The following is a 16686-nucleotide window of genomic DNA, read 5'->3' on the forward strand; positions in this document are numbered from 1 at the left end:
ATATATTATATTTGTATAAAATAATTCAGAATTGCAAAGTTGATTTCTTGGAATTGGAAGGGGCTGGGGCTCCTGTGAACCACTCTGTATATTTGAATTTTGAGCCCCATTTAAATTAACTCAATTCAAAAAAAGTTTACCGATCGGTACTATGTATAAGAACTGCTCTAAAAACCTGGAGGTCCAGCTATAAACAAATCTGACATAGTCCATTCCCTCTGACAGCTCACATTCCAAAGGCGGTAGAGTGCTGGAGAGAAAATAGAGCCAGCGATGGGAAGAGAATGTAGTAACGTGTGATTTTGAGAAGGTGACACTTGAAACAAGGCTTGAAGAAGGTAGGATGTGAGCCATGCAAGTGTCTGGGAAAAGAGAGGTCCAAGGTTCAAAGGCCCTGAGATAGGGTCTTTCTGCCATGTTGCTGCAGGAACACTAAGGAGGTCCATGTGGCAGGGGAGAGTGATAGGAGATGAGGGTGGAGAGACTGTGTGCAGGAGATGCAGAGGATGAACGAGTAGGGTCTTTAAACTTTGACTTTTACTCTGAGAGAGGTAAGAGCCACCAGAGGATTTCAGCGGAGGAGGGTCCGTATCTGACTTAACAATTTAAAAGGATTGTTCTCACAGCTGGTTAGAGAAATAGGGCAGGGGAGTTGGGCAGAAGGGGAGAGAACTGTTGTGATCATCAAATTATGGCAGATGATGCATTGGAGGAGGTGAGAGTGTGAGGAGATATTGAGCACTGGATGTGAGGCCTGCACATTTCTCCTCTCTTGGGATGTCTCAAAGAACTCACCAGTTTTGGTCTGAGCACCCAGAAGTACAGAGTTGCTATTAAATGGGATGGGGTGAGGAGGGCTGTGGGAAGAGTGTGTGGGTGCACAGACTAGAAATACAGTATGCACAACTTGAGTGTGTGACAACCCCCACCCCCTTAGAACGCTACATCTGGAGATGCCGTCCAGAGAGTTGGATGTGAGAGCTAGGCATCCTAGGGGGACCTGGGCTGGGGATTTGTACTGTGGAAGTGGAGAAGGTCTTTCAAGCAAGAAAATGGAAGAGATCACAAAGGAGTAAGTATAGACAGGGGTCCAAGGACTGAGCAAGGGCAGGGAGAGGAGGAGGAAACCACAGCGGTGGCCAAGAAGGTGGTAGGAGGCCGTGGAGGTGGGAGGAGAGCCAAGGAGTACAGAATCCTGGAAGGCCCTGAGAAAGGGTGTCAGGAAGGAGGAAGTATCAGAGGAGAGGGGAAATAAGGCCAGAGAAGGAGTCTTCATCTTTGGGTTAGAATCGCTGTGGTCACAAGAGTGGTTTCTGAAGAGGTTGGGGAATAAAATCTGCCCCAAATGTCCTTCAGAGGGAGTAAGCGGAGGGGGGCAAATAATATCGGCAACTCTAGGGAGGGGCTGTAGAATTGAGACAATAGGGGATAGGGGTTTTTTTGGGGGGGGAGGGCTGTAACATCAAATAAAGAGCGAAAATTGATTGAAAATATATTACTTGCTTAACAAAAATAAAGAATATACAAGGGTTAGGGGAATACAATCGCGGGAAAGGTAGCCACAGAAGTAGATAAAAGGCCACGATTGGGGGTGGGGGTCAAGAGCCAAGTTCCAGACCCTAAATTTAGCTGAGCACAGGGCGGGGACAAACCTGCGCTCCGGGAATCTGACACTGTGGTCCGGGAGCCAGGGCCTCTGGCCAGCTGTGTTTGTCCGCCTCAGGCAGCAACTGGGAGTGGCGCCCAGGTGGGGGGGGTGTGTTTCCACCTGTCCCAGCCTGTTTTCCACCGCTGACTGGGTCAGGCTGGGGAGGCCTAGACAGGCTTGCGTCAGGGCTGAGCGAAAGGAGAGACTGAGAGAGGGAGCCCCGGGACGCAGCAGGACGCGGGCCAAGGCAGGGTACTGAAGGGGGACAAAGTGGGAGCGCAGGCCACTGGCCTGCCCTTAGATCCCCTCGCCCTGTGCTGCCTAGCCCGCCATCCACGCGCACCCTCCTCTCAGGTTTTCCAGCCTGGCGCATCCTCAGCTCAAGTCTCGGCCAGCCGGCGTCAACCCCGCCCTTCCTCTCCCAGTGGGCGTTCGTGGGCGGTGTACTGCAAAGTCCAGTAGCTTCCCGGGCGCCGCGAAGTTGGGTGCGTTGAGGGCGCGCATGGCGGCGGTGGGGCCGCGGACCGGCCCGAGCGCCGGGGCTGAGGCACTGGCATTGGCGGCAGAGCTGCAGGGCGAGGCGACCTGCTCCATCTGCCTGGAGCTTTTCCGTGAGCCGGTGTCCGTTGAGTGCGGCCACAGCTTTTGCCGCGCCTGCATTGCACGCTGCTGGGAGCGCCCGAGCGCGGGGCCCACTACCGTGTCCCGCACGCTGCCCTACTCTCTGCCCTGCTCGCTGCCCTGCCCGCAGTGTCGCGAGCCTGCGCGCCCCGGCCAGCTACGGCCCAACCGGCAGCTGGCCGCAGTGGCCACACTGCTGCGGCGCTTCAGCCTCCCAGCTGCCGCGCCGGGGGAACGCGGGCCCCTGGAGGCTGTGTCCGTCGGGTGTGCGCAGCACGGCGAACCTCTCAAGCTCTACTGCCAGGACGACGGACGTGCCATTTGCGTTGTGTGCGACCGCGCTCGCGAGCACCGCGCTCACGCAGTGTTGCCGCTCGACGAGGCGGTGCAGGAGGCCAAGGTGAGCGGAAACCCCACCCCCACCGGTCCCTGAAACCCCCAATCCCCGTTCTGCATTCCCGAACGCTCAGTGCAGACGACAGGCAGGCCAGGAGGAAGGCCCAGGTGAGCCCCTGCTTCTTTCCTCCTATCCCACGCTGCCTGGCATTGGCTACAGGACCGAGGACGTTTCTCCCTCTTTCACCCTCGCACCACCAATACCGCCCTGAGGAAAGGAAGAGAGGACTAGCCAGGTTGGGCTTCTGGGGGACTTGTATTTCAGCCTGGATTGTGCACAGATGGTCTTGAGGACGTGAGACGCTGGGGCCTTTGGGGTCACCCTGCAGTTGCCCCGTACTCCTTTGTACAGCCTATGCACACTGTATCATCCTGACGTCCAGAGATGGCTTCACCCCTGCAGTTTCCTCTTCCTCCTCAATGAATAGGGCCTTCCCTTTCTCTTGGACGGCTCAGAAAGGCACATGTGGGGGCTTCTAGAATCCTCTCCCCATAATATCTCCCTTCTCACTCTCCCACAGGAGCTCCTGGAGTCCAGGCTGAAGGTCTTGAAGAAGGATCTGGAGGACTATGAGGCCTTTCGTTCCACCGAAGAGAAGGAGAGTAAGGAGCTCTTGGTGAGCAGGGCAACCCCCAGGTTGGCTCCCCAGTGACAACAAAAGGCCACCCACCAGCCTGACTCTGTGTGTGTGGTTTGGAGTGAGTGCCTGTGGAACAGCAGAGATGGATTTTAAAAATATAATGGAACGCATACTACATAGGGTGACTGTGTAATTTATTGTATAAACAGAGCTTTTGAGAGCTAAAGGGAGTACTAAAATAGTTCTTTTTAGAACAGCTGGCTTAAACTGAAACTATCCCAGTGAATCAGGATGTGTAGTCCCCCTAATATTGCATAACATCCCAGTTAGGGTTTGTGGAGCATCTTGTAATTAAATATATTAGCATTTCTGTAGAGAAACATATGCATAGTCATACTAAGTGGGAGCAGAAAATATATAGCCTGTCAGTCTAGGTAATGCTTTACCACCAAACAAGTTATGAAAAAACTTTTCATTTTTTAGAGTTCTTTAGATTTTGAAATTGAGACTAGGGGAGAGGGCATTGGAGGTTGAGGAGGGGATGGCAAAGCTGCTCCCCACCCAGAAGAGGGCAGGAGTTTGGGGGACTTGGGTTTTCCACAGGCGATTGTGCCCAGCGCCCCTGGTGGCTTGTGGTAATATGTTATCTTCCTTGAAGTAGAACAGGAGTGTGAAGTGGGGTTCATTTTGATTATGGTAGCCAAACATGGTTAACTGTCTTTTTCTATCTCGAAAATTCAGTTCCTAGCTCAACATATAAGTTAAGAGAATGAAAGGAGCTACTAGGACCAGTTACAGCGGGGCTGTTCAGTTCTGGAGTTGGAAAATGGAGGGAGAGGAACCACCTATTCTTAAGGGGAGGAGGAGTGCAGTGAAGAGGAAGACCCAGAGTTCAGATGCCCCTGGGTCCTTTCCTGACCCTGAACTGCATCTGGTACACTTGCCAGCCCATGTACATCTCAGGCTTTCTCTTCTGATCATTTACTTCCCTCCATAAGGAAGCGCTCACCCCTTGTCCCTCCAGACTTCCATCCTCCTCTGCTGGAAAAAGGAGTAACTGTGTGGCTCTTTGGCTCTTGTCCTACATCCATGACCCAGAGGGTCCTCCACATCTTTGGCAGCTTCATGGTTTCTGACCCCATGCCCCATGACATTGCTTAGCACTTTCTATTGGGTCCTCTGCCAACACCCACCCAGCCACATCCCCCACCCCCTGGCCCACACACCCTTTATTATTACAAAATACCCGCTCAGTGAAACAACTATTGCTGCTATGATAACAAGGAGGATGAATATTTTTATTCGAAAATGTTCTTACCATTTAGAGGAGTGGTTCTGAACTGTTGGCAATTGTGGCCCCTAGTGGACATTGGCAATGTCAACACTGGGGCAGAGATGCTACTGGTATTTACTTGTAGAGGCCAGGGTACTGCTTAAATATCCTGTAATGCATGGGACAGTCCACCACCACAAAGAATTATCTGGCCCCAAATGTCAATATGGCCAGGAATGGAAAACTTGATTTAGAATATTTTGGCAAATATTATTCCACTTATGTTATTTCCTCAGGAGACCATATGCTGTAGTTGCAAGAAGTTCAGACTCTAGGGTCAGACTCCTTAATTAGACTTCTGGCTTCTTACTTCAACCGCCTCTGTGGTCTCTGTCTCCTCATTTGTAAAATGGGATGAGAATGTACCCACTGAGGGAGTTAAACACCTATAAAATGCCCTGTGCTGCCTCTGCCTGCTTGCCCAATGTCCTGAAGACTGGGGAGCTATGACCTGAACCCGGATGTCCTGACTTCAGAACCCTTTTACAGTCTTCTCTTCCAGCCATCCATTCCTCCTCTAGAGTTTTCAGGGAAGAGGAACTTTGATATTTGAGCTTGTCCTAGAGGGATGGAATCCTTCTTATTGGCCATGAGAGGCCTTGCTTGTTATATCATGCAGAGTCCCTCCCATGTGTTCACTTATAGAATCAAGAGGATCAGAAGGAAGAGTCTGTGTCTGAGAACACAGAGTGAAAATCCTGTGGATAGTGATAATGGAAAAAATAGAATATGAAGCTTGGGAGTTTCCATGTGGCTCAGCAGGTTAAGTATCAGGCATTGTCACTGCACTGGCTCAGAAAAAAAGAAAAGAATATGAAGCTTGCACACAGCATATTGTCACTTATGTCATTGTGGGTGTGACCTTACTTCTGGTCACAGGCACTGATTTTTCTTCCTTCATTCTACTTTTCTGAATTTCCAGGTTTTGTATTATAAGCATGTATTACTTTTATAATTGCTAACCAGGAAAGGTACTCTTTAGAAAGAAGTCAAGTGAGGAGTGAAAGTTGGAGGGGGTGATACTTTAAAGAACAAAATTCAATTGAGTAAATTAAAAAAATATATTGGCTTTATTCAATGATTCATAAATCGAGCAGCATTACCCCCCCCCCTTGCAGAAAGAAAGAAGTTCTGAAGAGCTATACAAGGCAAGAGGTTTTATAGGCAGAGGGAGCAGGAACAAAGAAGTTGTACTAGGCAAAATCGTGTTGGGGGATTTACCTTGGGCCCAAGTTCAATCCCTGGCAGGGGAATTCTGCAAGCAGTGGGCATGGCCAACACGCAAACAAACAAACAAACTAGGGGTGAGGGGAAGTGAATTGGTTGCTTTCCCTGCAGGGGATGGCAGGGGTTTATCAGGCAGATTACTGAACAAACGCTGATGGTTTTTGGCATGAGGAAGTTCCTGGACCAGGGATCGAACTGGTGTCACAGCAGTGACCCAAGCTGTTGCAGTGACAACAATGGATCCATAACCCATTGTGCCATAAGAGAACTCCAGGTGATTCCTTATTGGCTGGATTAATATAACATTTTTGGGAGAACCAAAACAGTAAATAAGGCTTCTTCGGTGACATGGGGCTTAGCATAAGTGACTCCACTTGGGCCTCTGCAGGCCTGTCTTGACTGAGGGAGGCACTAAATTATTCATTCCACTTTTCAAATGAGGAAACAGCAGCCTTGGGTAGTTCTGGGGTGAATCTGAAGTGCCCCAGTTTGATGGGAGAGCCCAGATCTAAAGTGACACATGGGCGCATCTGTAATGGGAAAGGAAAGCGTGTGTTGAGGCTGCTGTGTGCTCAGAGGTGGGATTTTTATTTATTAAAAATTTTTTTTTGTAAAAATTTTATTGGAGTATAGTTGAGTCACAGCATTGTGTTGGTTGCAGGTGTACAGCAAAGTGAATCAATCATACATATATACATGAATATTGAGAACTGAATATTACAGAATGTTGAGTAGAGTTTCCTGTACTATACTGTGGGTCCTTATTAGTTATCTATTCTACATATAATAGTGTGTATGTGTCAGTGCCAAACTCCCAGTTTATCGTCTCTCCCACTTTTCCCCCTTGGCTACCATAAGTTTGACTTTGAGATCTGTAGGTCTATTTCTATTCTGTAAATAAGTTCACTTTTATCATTTTTAAAAATTTGATTCCACCTATAACCGACATATTTGTCTTTCTCTGTTTGACCTATTTTCACTTAATATGACAATCTCTAGATCCATCCATGTTTGCTGCAAACGGCATTATTTTGTTCTTTTTATGACTAATATTGCATTGTATCTATGTACCACATCTTTTTTTTTTTTTTTTTTGCTTTCTAGGGCCACACTTGTGGCACATGGAAGTTCCCAGTTCCCAGGCTAGGTCGAATCTGGTTGAATCAGAGCTACAGCTGTGGCCCTGTGCTGCAGCCATAGCAATGCCAGATCCAAGCTGCATCTGTGATCTACACCACAGCTCCAGGCATCTGCAACGCTAGACCCTTTAACCCACTGGGCAGGCCTAGGGATCAAACCTGCATCCTCATGGATACTAGTCAGGTCTGTTACCTGTGAGCCACAACAGGAACTCCTATACTACATCTTCTTTATCCATTTCTCTGTGGATGAACATCTAGGCTGCTTCCATGTCTTGGCTATTGTAAATAGAGTTGCAGTAAACAGTGAAGCATATGTATCATTTCAAATTATGGTTTTCTCTGGATATATGCCCAGGAGTGGGATTGCTTAATCATATAGTATTTTGATCCAGTTCTATATTTAGTTTTTCGAGTGACCTCCATACTGTTCTCCAGAGCATGCTCATGGTGGGCATGTGTGGGTGAGTCTCTGACTCCTGAGCAATGAGGGGAATGGAACTCTGTCCTGTGGGATGGCTCAGAAGCTCCTGTCCAAATGCTGGGTCTTGAATACCCACAACCCCTTCCCTCTTGGACTTCTCTCCTGGGACAGAAACAGATGGCAGCCGAGCGAGAAAAGGTAGGAGCAGAGTTCCAGGCTCTGCGGGCCTTCCTGGTGGAGCAGGAGGGCCGGCTCCTGGGCCGCCTGGAGGAAATATCCCGAGAGGTGACACAGAAGCAGAATGAGAACCTGGCCCAGCTTGGGGATGAGATTGCCCAGCTCTCCAAACTCAGCAGCCAGATCCAGGAGACAACTTGCAAGCCTGACCTTGACTTTCTCCAGGTGAGTCTGAATCATGTATCCTAAGGCATCAAGAATGGCAGTGAGAGCAGAGTCAGATCCCATGAGTTTAGCAGAGTCACGTAATCTGAAGCTGAAAGGGTCCGAAGCCCTGACTTTCCTGAGGTTAGGGGTCTAAAGGGATGTGATAAAACTTTCTTGGCCATGATCCACAATAATATACCATACAATTTATTCATACACTTGGGACAAAAGTCTCAGAAAATAACACTTACCAGTACTACATGTGATGTACTTCGACGTTTTCTATTCTACTTCGATGTTTTCTATTCTATCTTATTTCCTTCTAAAACTGTCACAACCCACCACATAAACTTCATAAGTCACAAATGGGTCAAGAATAGCCATTTAAAAGGCAATATTCTGGGGGTTCCCTCTGTGGCTTAGTGGTAGGGAACCCCAACTCCATGAGGACTTGGTTTTATCCCTGGCCTCGCTCAGTAGGTTCGGCGCCCCCTGCAAAAGGCACTAGTCTGAGTGATCAGTTGTTACATAAGGGCTGTTGCTTGTCTTGGGTGATGTTGAAAGTACAGGCAGGGACCTAGCGCTTGAATCCAGTAATGATTCTGTAACGATGCTGTAATGTTAGCACATTTGTAGTGGGAGCACATTTGCAGAGGTGTGGGCTGGGTTGAGGGGTCGACCTTGTTGATGAGATACCCAGCGGCCAGCTATATCTGGAAGCCATTGCCACCTGGGGGCCCATGCAGGCAGTGATGGGTGACATACCTGTTTGTTGCTTATTCCTCTGGAAGCAGGGCAAGGGACCAGCTTTATTTTCTCAAAGGTGAATGCTGATTTTTTTTTTTCTCTCATATTTCTTTCCAGGAATTCAAAAACACCCTAAGCAAGTGAGTGGACCTAACAGTTCCTTGGGTCTTCTAGGCTGATTCTTCTTTTTCCTCTGAACTTCCTCTCTTCATTTCCATTCCTAACCTCTCACCTCCTGATCCCATCCCCCTCCACTGCTTTTCTTATTTTTTTTGTTTGTTTGTTTTTTGTTTTGCTTTTTAGGGCTGCACCCACAGCATACGGAAGTTCTTGGGCTAGGGGGTGGAATGGAAGCTACAGTTGCTGGCCTGCACCACAGGCACAGCAACTCTGGATCCAAGCCGCATCTGTGACCTACACCACAGCTTACGGCAACGATCTCACATCCTCATGGATACTAGTCAGATTCGTTTCCGCTGTGCCACAATGGGAACTCCTACCCAGGTGCTTTTTGTTTGCTTCAAAAAGGTGGGTATTCTGGCACAGGGTCAGGCTTTCCTTTTCACCTCTCCCCACCCAGAAGACCTCACTGTCCTAATTGTGAAACCCAGTGGGAGTGGAACAGAGTTTGTGGGCCTTCTTCAGGGTCTTTGTCCTGCAGGTGCAGCAATGTGCCTGCCCCCAAGCCAACCACAGTGTCTTCTGAGATGAAGAATAAAGTCTGGAACGTTTCCCTCAAGACCTTTGTCTTAAAAGGGCTGCTCAAGAAGTTCAAAGGTAAAGACCTGTGTGTGGGGCTGGACCATGCAGTCCTGATGGTGATGGCGGTGTGTTTCTGGTGGTTTTGCATCCTGAGGATATGCCTTTCCAGAAGCTGTGTGATAAAACAGGGACTAGAGTATGTTAAAGATAGACTAGTGTGGGGAGGCTCTGGTGGCTAATTTATTTAGATTCCCTACCCCACCCCAGGATACAAAGATCCCCCTGAGGATAGAAAGAGTGGAGGGGCGTTGGGGGCAGAAAGAGGAATGAGGAGGGAGAGCTCACCTCAGGATAGCTGTAGGCAAAAGAGGGGGAAGTGGGAGAGGTAGAGCTAGAATATTGCTCCCCTCCCAATCCCCATGCTTGGCCCAGAACCTGCCCATCAACTCTAGGGTATCTGGGGAGTGAGGGGGCCAGTGAGGCTGCAAATGTCAAGGAGGTAGAGTTACTGACAGTGGCAGATAGAAATCTCCCATGTCATTCATGCACACCCTGCTTTGTTTCTCCCCCTCAGAGGATCTTCGAGGAGAGCTGGAGAAAGAGGAAAAAGGTATGATGGTTATTGTGACAGTGAGTACCTGTCATATGGCCACATAGAGATCCACTCCCTGCCAGCGACTGTCTCCCTGGGCTCTGTGCATAGCTGGTTCCTTCTGCCCATCTGCCTCAGCAGCTCTGCCATCCATTGCCCTTTCTCCCTCATCCTCATAATTCTGATTCCCTCCAGCGACAGTGAGGCCTGCAGACTTATAAACCATGCATCATTCCAGAGCAAGAGTGTCCTGCACTTTGGGATTGGGGAGGGCTTGTCAGTCACCTGGACAAGTCTCTCTTCCCTATTCCCACTCCCAGACAGATGGAGGCCTTTCCTGGGGACAGGGGTTGTGTGTATTGGGGGGGGGGGTGTGTGTGTGAGGGGAAGCAGGAAGAGACTGAACACAGGAAGGGAGGTGGTTCTGACTCCTGCAGAGCTCTGGGGTGAGTGAGATCTAATACCAAGGGGAAGGGAGAGCACATATTCCTGATGACTGAGCTAAGTCAGATCTTACCTGGGAAGAATCTAAACCAATTGAGTCAGACTATGTCCTATGTCCCTTCTCTGCTCAGAACCCTGCAACAGCCTTGCTCACCTCATTCAGTAAAGGCTGGAGTCTGGCAGTGGTCTTCAAGGCCCAATGGGGTCTGGCCTCACTGCACCCTCTTCCCCTGATTCATTCTGTGCAGCCACACACCTGCCCTGTTGCTCCTGGAATGTACCAAGCACACACTCGCCTCTGGCTTTTGCACTGCCCTGGCTATGCCACGGCCTGGAACACCCTTCCCCAGACAACCCTATGTATGACTTTTACATCTCCTTTATGTCTCTGCTCAAATGCATCTTTTCAGTGAGGCCTTCCCTGGCTCCCCTAGTTGAAATTACAGCCTGCTCTCCTGATCCTTCCATCATGTATTGTCTTTCCTCCCTCTCCTCCCAAAAAGGAGTCAGGGATACTCCACTGTGGGATTTCCAGGGCCTAGAACAGATCTGGAACATAGTAGTACTTACAGCAAGTGTGCATATTTTAACTTTTTATTATGGAAACTGTCAAACATATACCAAAGTAGAGAGAAGAGCATAACAAATATTATATACTTCTCATATACCTTCAGCAGTTACTGACTTGTGGCCAGTGTTTTTCATAAACAGCCCTACCCACTTCTTCCCACTGGATTATTTTGAAGCAAATCACAGATAACTATCATCCCCATAAATATCTTAGTATGTTGTCTCTAAAGAGATAGACTTTAAAAAAAGCATAAACACAAAACCATCATCATAACTAAAAACTTAATAATTCTTTCCAGTATCCAGTGTCCAAAATTCCCCAATTGTCTTTTAAATTGGATTTGTCAATATGTTTTATTGGACATCCAAATCAGGTTCATAAATTGTATTTGTATGTGATTTCGACACATACTTTTTTTTAAGATTATGAAATTTATTATATAATTAAAAAAAATCTTATTTGTATATATATTTTTTCCTTTTTCTTTTTTTTTGATAGGCAAGAAATAGATTTATTAGGATAGGACACTTGTGAAAGATGCAAGGGGGCAGGCATGGAAGCTCTGCTGATTTTTAAAAAAATTTTATTTATTATTTTGCTTTTTAGGTCTGCACCTGTGGCTAATGGAGATTCCCAGGCTAAGGGGCCAATGGGAGCTGCAGCTGCCGGCCTGCGCTATGGCCACAGACACAGCAACACAGAATCCGAGGAGCAGCGTCTGCAACCTACACCACATCTCACCACAAGGCGGGATCCTTAACTCACTGAGTGAGGCCAGGGATAGAACCTGCAGCCTCATGATTCCTAGTCAGATTAGTTTCCGCTGTGCCATGATCGGAACTCCCATATATATATATATATATTTCCTACTGTGCAGCATGGTGTCCCAGTTACACTTACATGTATACATTCTTTTTTCTCACCACATGTTCCACCACAAGTGACTAGATAGAGTTCCCAGTGCTACACAGCAGGATCCCATTACTAATCCATCCCCAAGGCAACATTCTGTATCTATTTACCCCAAGCTCCCAACACGTACTTATTGAGGGGGCGGTGGAGCAGGGGTAGCCAGGCAAGGGGCCTGCATGGGACCGACGTCTCTCCTTCACGCCAATCCGCATAGTGGAGCTGACCTTGGACCCCGACACGGCCAACCCCCGCCTCATCCTCTCTCTGGATCTTAAGAGCGTGCGCCTTGGACAGCGGGCCCAGGATCTGCCCAGCCACCCGCGTCGCTTCGACACCAACACTCGAGTCCTGGCATCCTGCGGCTTCTCCTCCGGGCGGCACCACTGGGAGGTGGAAGTGGGCTCCAAGGACGGCTGGGCCTTTGGCGTGGCCCGTGAAAGCGTGCGCCGCAAGGGCCTCACGCCTTTCACACCTGAGGAGGGCGTCTGGGCGCTGCAGCTCAACTGCGGGCAGTACTGGGCGGTGACCAGCCCTGAACGAACGCCCCTCAGCTGTGGGCACCTGTCCCGTGTGCGTGTAGCCCTGGACCTAGAGGTGGGGGCCGTGTCCTTCTATGCTGCAGAGGACATGCGCCATATCTACACCTTCCGCGTCAACTTCCAAGAACGTGTGTTCCCCCTTTTCTCTGTCTGTTCCACTGGCACCTATTTGCGAATCTGGCCTTGAGGGGCACTGTCTCACAACATCAAAGACATGAGATTGGGTCGTTGGGAAAAAGGGCTCTGAGGTCAACTGAGCAGAAGAGATGCCTTGGACCCTGCTGTCTGTCCTCTACCTGTTGTGGGCATGTGGATTTGGCCTGAGCTGTGAGGTGGAGGTGGATGAGAACAGGAGCCCAACTCCATCAGAGGTGCTTCCTATCACTGTCCCAACTCAGAAGGTCTTCTGGTTCCATGTAATAAAACCAAACCCTGTGTTGTCCTGTTACAAGGGAGCAGCTTCATGACTACTTCAGCTTTGCCTTCTTGTCATCAGCCAGCTCTGCCCTCAGAGACCTGGATCTATCCGGCCTGATAAAGTCGTCTATTTAGTGAGGAGCACTGTACTCCCATCTCAGAAGGGAATCTAAGCCAGAACTGGAAGGAGGCCCTTGATCTGTACATGAGGAAAAAGCCCAGGACAACAGCACATGAGCATTGCTGGCGTCCACCACCCCTTAGCCTGATGACAGAGTGTATGTACATCTTTGGCCACTGTGACAGCCCCATGTTCTTACATTTGCCTACACTCTTTTCAAGTGCCACAGTACAGTCTCCTTTAGGTAAGGAGACCAAATTCTGGAATTTTGAAACACAAGATAGTACTTACAATTTTATAGAAGCAACCGACACTTTTATGGAAATGCGCAGGGCACAAGCATAACCCTGACAGACCCTTTTGGGAGCTTCCCAAATGTATTCCAACAGCAGAGGACCCTGTGCCAAGTCCTGCTCAGCATGGGTCCTGGTGGGTGTTATTCCCTTGGCTAATTGTTCCCCAGCTTCTATGTGGCTGGGTTTCTGAGTGGGTGGAGGTGGGCTCTTCCCTGCTTTTTGCTCACCAGGAAGGAGGTATGGGGAGATGGAATTACATATGTGAGCTCATTTCTAGAGTGCCTTGACTTTTCTTGACTCCCCCAGTCTGAGTGCAAGAGCACAATTATGAGCAAGGGTTTCTGCCAGACTGGGTGAGCATGTGTGTTTATGTGTGTGAGGAACTCGTGCATGTGTGTTTATACCTCAGACCTCAGGAATGAGGAGGGGCAGGGACATGTGGATTTTGGAGAGGGCATTTATGAGCATGCACATAGGGATTAGGTGCAAACAGACCTAAGTCGGTATGGTCACACCCAATTATTGATTTATTGTTGTAAAACATTAGCCACCATATTTATATGAAGGTTAAAGGTTTCCTTTCCCCACTACCTGGCTACCCAACTAGATAAAAGCAAGTCTCAGACCTAATTCTGTGCCACACAGAATTACTTAGACAGTGACAATGGAATAGTCTGGTTTGCAAGCATCATGGAGTTACCATGCTTAGTGTCTAAGATGCTTAAGGCATATTTTGCATACAAGGGTCTTGTCGGGCAGGCATGACATGTTTTCTAGAGGCAGACCCAGTGGACATAGCACCAAGCCATCAGAATCCAGTGTCCTTTGGGCTGGGGACAGGACCATTTAAGAGTCCAGTCTACAGCAGCATCCCAGAGGGTAAATCTTGTATTGACATATCGAGAACACTGTAGCCAATCCATGTATTTGAATACCACCGATTTCCACAAGGAAAATCCATTGCTAACATTCATTTACTAATTAAACTGCCTAATGTTATCATCAAGCCCTAATGTTATCTGGGCTTATATGGCTTTTGGATTGAGTATCACAATTAACTGTTATATCCATCTAACAACAGTGCTGAATACATTATAGGTCACAGAAGGTAGAGTGACTGCAGAGATGCCTGTAGGATCAGGTCGGGGCACTGCAGGGGTAGCTGTCTGTGTGTTTATTTTCAGCTTTTGTGTTTGTAAATGTGACTTGTATATGTAAGATTTTGCAGAATAACTGCATAAATCTCAGTATATCTGAAGAGAGGTAACAATAGTTACTTAACAACTACAGGTGGACAGTAAGAGAGATGTTTTCTCTTGGTCACCGGGGCGGCGTAGTGACTTAGGATGTCACAGTGTTGGTGTGACACTGTGTGCATTTTCCTCTCCCATCCTTTGACCATCATAAGATCTCTGAGATCTCTAGAACTTTGAGAGCAATGGTTTGCCTAATTTGGGTTTCTTCTGACTCTACTCATTCATTGGTCCTAGATCCTTGTGAGGTGCTGAGACATGAAAACTCACATCTTTGACACCAGATCTTTACACCACTCCTCATCTTCTAGAGTGGAGGGCACCTGGGAAACTTCCTCTGGCTTAGCCACCAGTGACTTAAGTCATCTGGCCTTCCAGGGACCAAAAGGCAAGTTGGGCCACCAGACCAAGTTCCACTAACCAAAAGCACACTTTCTGATCATTTCTGAGTTAGGGCTTCTGTTCATCACCTGGACTTTAAGCGTTTCTCCTTGCTCTTTGCCCTGTGGGCCCTTTTGGGGACATTGATGGAACCAAATCTCCCAAAGTCCAAGGCAGGCCTAAAGGTTGCCTTTTCTTAATTTTGCCTAAAGTTGCGGTAGGGGCTAGGGGCCCCAGTCGTGATCCCTTCCTTGACATACCGACCTTCTAATTTTCCCACCATTTTCGACCAACCTCTCCCTTCTGATCCCCCTCTTACCAGCCCAGAACTGGATTCCTCTCAGGACAGCCTGTGGACACCCTTCCTCTAGTCCTTCCCTCAGAACCCCGACCTTGGAGCCCTGTTCTCTTACGCAATAAGCAGCGTACCTATCTCAACAGGTCTTCTTCCCTGAGCCCCAGCCAGGCGGAGGACCGGGAATCTTTGGTGTATTGTGCCCACCAGAGGCCCCGCCTCTACCGAAGCGCGCCCCGCCCTCACCCTATCTCTCCCAGCCTTCGTGCGGCCAGGCTCCCTCCAAGGATTTGCCTCTCAGGCCGTGACATTGACACTCAGTAAAGTCGCTGGTGAGGTGGCGGTAGCCTGACCGGACGCTCACTGGCGGAGGGGCGCGGGCCCCGCCTCTTGTCACTTAGCTCTTCTAGGAAATTGTCTGCGGCTGCGCGTCGACCAGAGCAGTGTCAACTGCTTGTGCGCAGAAACTCCACTTGCAGTTGGCTCCATAGCTCAGGGGTTAGAGCACTGGTCTTGTAAACCAGGGGTCGCGAGTTCAAATCTCGCTGGGGCCTTCTTCCGTTTTTGTTTTTCCACCCCTATGAAAAAAAGGGGTGGAAGAGAGGGTAGTGCACTCCCCAAGTCGAATTTCCGCCACGCTGAAAGGCTCGACACTGGCAGAGCTGTTTGCTTTTGCTCCACAAGTGCTCGCTCCTTATGAGTCTCTCCCTCCCGTCGCCTAATCTTTCGAAGACCCCGACCCACGGCGTCTTTGGCCTTGAGATCACAGTCTCAGCTGGCCCATAGCACCTTCTTCCCCACGGCCACTTTCTCGTTTCCTTTTACGCGTCCTTTCCGCGAGTTCGTGGCGGGTCTTTCTGTTTCCCTCCTGTCGCTCCGCTTGCGCAAGGGGCTTGCCCTGGTCTCTGATTCTTCTTTTTTTGCGTTGGGACCACCTCTGAATGCCCCCCCCTCCGACCTCCGCACACTTGAGAATCTACTGTTTTAGTAGGGAGTGGGGTTATATTTAACCCTCTGCTATCCTGCCATTAGTCCCTGCAGTCCCGCTTTATATTGAGGGCAGGCACATAGAGGTTGGAGAATCCCGTGAGTCCAGGACGCGCGAGTGCCGGAATGTGCCAGTGTGGAGTCAAGTCCGTTCGGGTCTTGATGCAAAGCCTGGCTTTTTGAATGGTAGCGGGCTCGTGTAAGGGAAGAAAGCGGTTCCCTCCGCTGCCACGAACCTCACCCACCTCACTCTCCCTTTCTGGGCGACTACCCAGGGTCTGGCGAGTGGTTTTTCTCTCCTCTTGTGTACCCCGCCCAGGTTCTATTTTCGAACCCTATCCAACCTAGACCGCTACTCGGAGTCATCCCCGTGCTCACGTGGAGACAGCGACTCATTCAGGGCTTTTCTGAGGGTCCCCATCCGCTGGAGAGAGGATTCCTGCGGTCTGGGATGGTGCGGCGGGGCATGGTCACGCCCCTGTCTCTGCCAAGGCTGCTGGGATGGGTAATGCCCACGAAAGCCACGGCGGGAGGGCGCCCAAGACCTCCAGCGAGTCTGGTTCTGTCCATTAGGCAGGGCTCCCATCGTTCACTGAGGATTTAGCTCCTTTTGTACGTTCGATTTCTGTTAGCAGCATAAATCCATCAGAGAGAAGGTCAGCATATTAGTGGGGGT

General features: G+C 49.3%; 1 protein-coding gene and 1 non-coding gene across 3 annotated transcripts; both read left to right on the forward strand.

Annotated features, from left to right (window-relative positions):
- Positions 1-1828: 1828 nt before the first annotated feature.
- TRIM7 (tripartite motif containing 7) lies at positions 1829-13364 on the forward strand. 2 transcript variants are annotated; one of them, XM_047776402.1, is made up of 8 exons: positions 1829-1900; positions 2003-2669; positions 3187-3282; positions 7541-7771; positions 8618-8640; positions 9162-9277; positions 9777-9812; positions 11936-13364. In XM_047776402.1, exons 2-8 carry the CDS (start codon positions 2151-2153, stop codon positions 12445-12447), a joined length of 1533 nt encoding a protein of 510 aa, XP_047632358.1. In that variant the 5' UTR covers positions 1829-1900; positions 2003-2150; the 3' UTR covers positions 12448-13364. The 2 variants fall into 2 exon arrangements, with proteins under 2 accessions (XP_047632358.1, XP_047632359.1); XM_047776403.1 differs by lacking the exons at positions 1829-1900; positions 2003-2669 and adding an exon at positions 2721-2773 and having other exon boundaries at positions 11936-12708.
- A 2140-nt stretch (positions 13365-15504) lies between these two features.
- Positions 15505-15577, forward strand: TRNAT-UGU (transfer RNA threonine (anticodon UGU)). The gene has a single exon. It is a non-coding gene; the product is annotated as a tRNA-Thr (tRNA).
- The last annotated feature ends 1109 nt before the right edge of the window (positions 15578-16686 follow it).

This window comes from Phacochoerus africanus, chromosome 4, assembly GCF_016906955.1.
Source record: "Phacochoerus africanus isolate WHEZ1 chromosome 4, ROS_Pafr_v1, whole genome shotgun sequence".
Classification (NCBI taxonomy): Eukaryota; Metazoa; Chordata; class Mammalia; order Artiodactyla; family Suidae; genus Phacochoerus; species Phacochoerus africanus.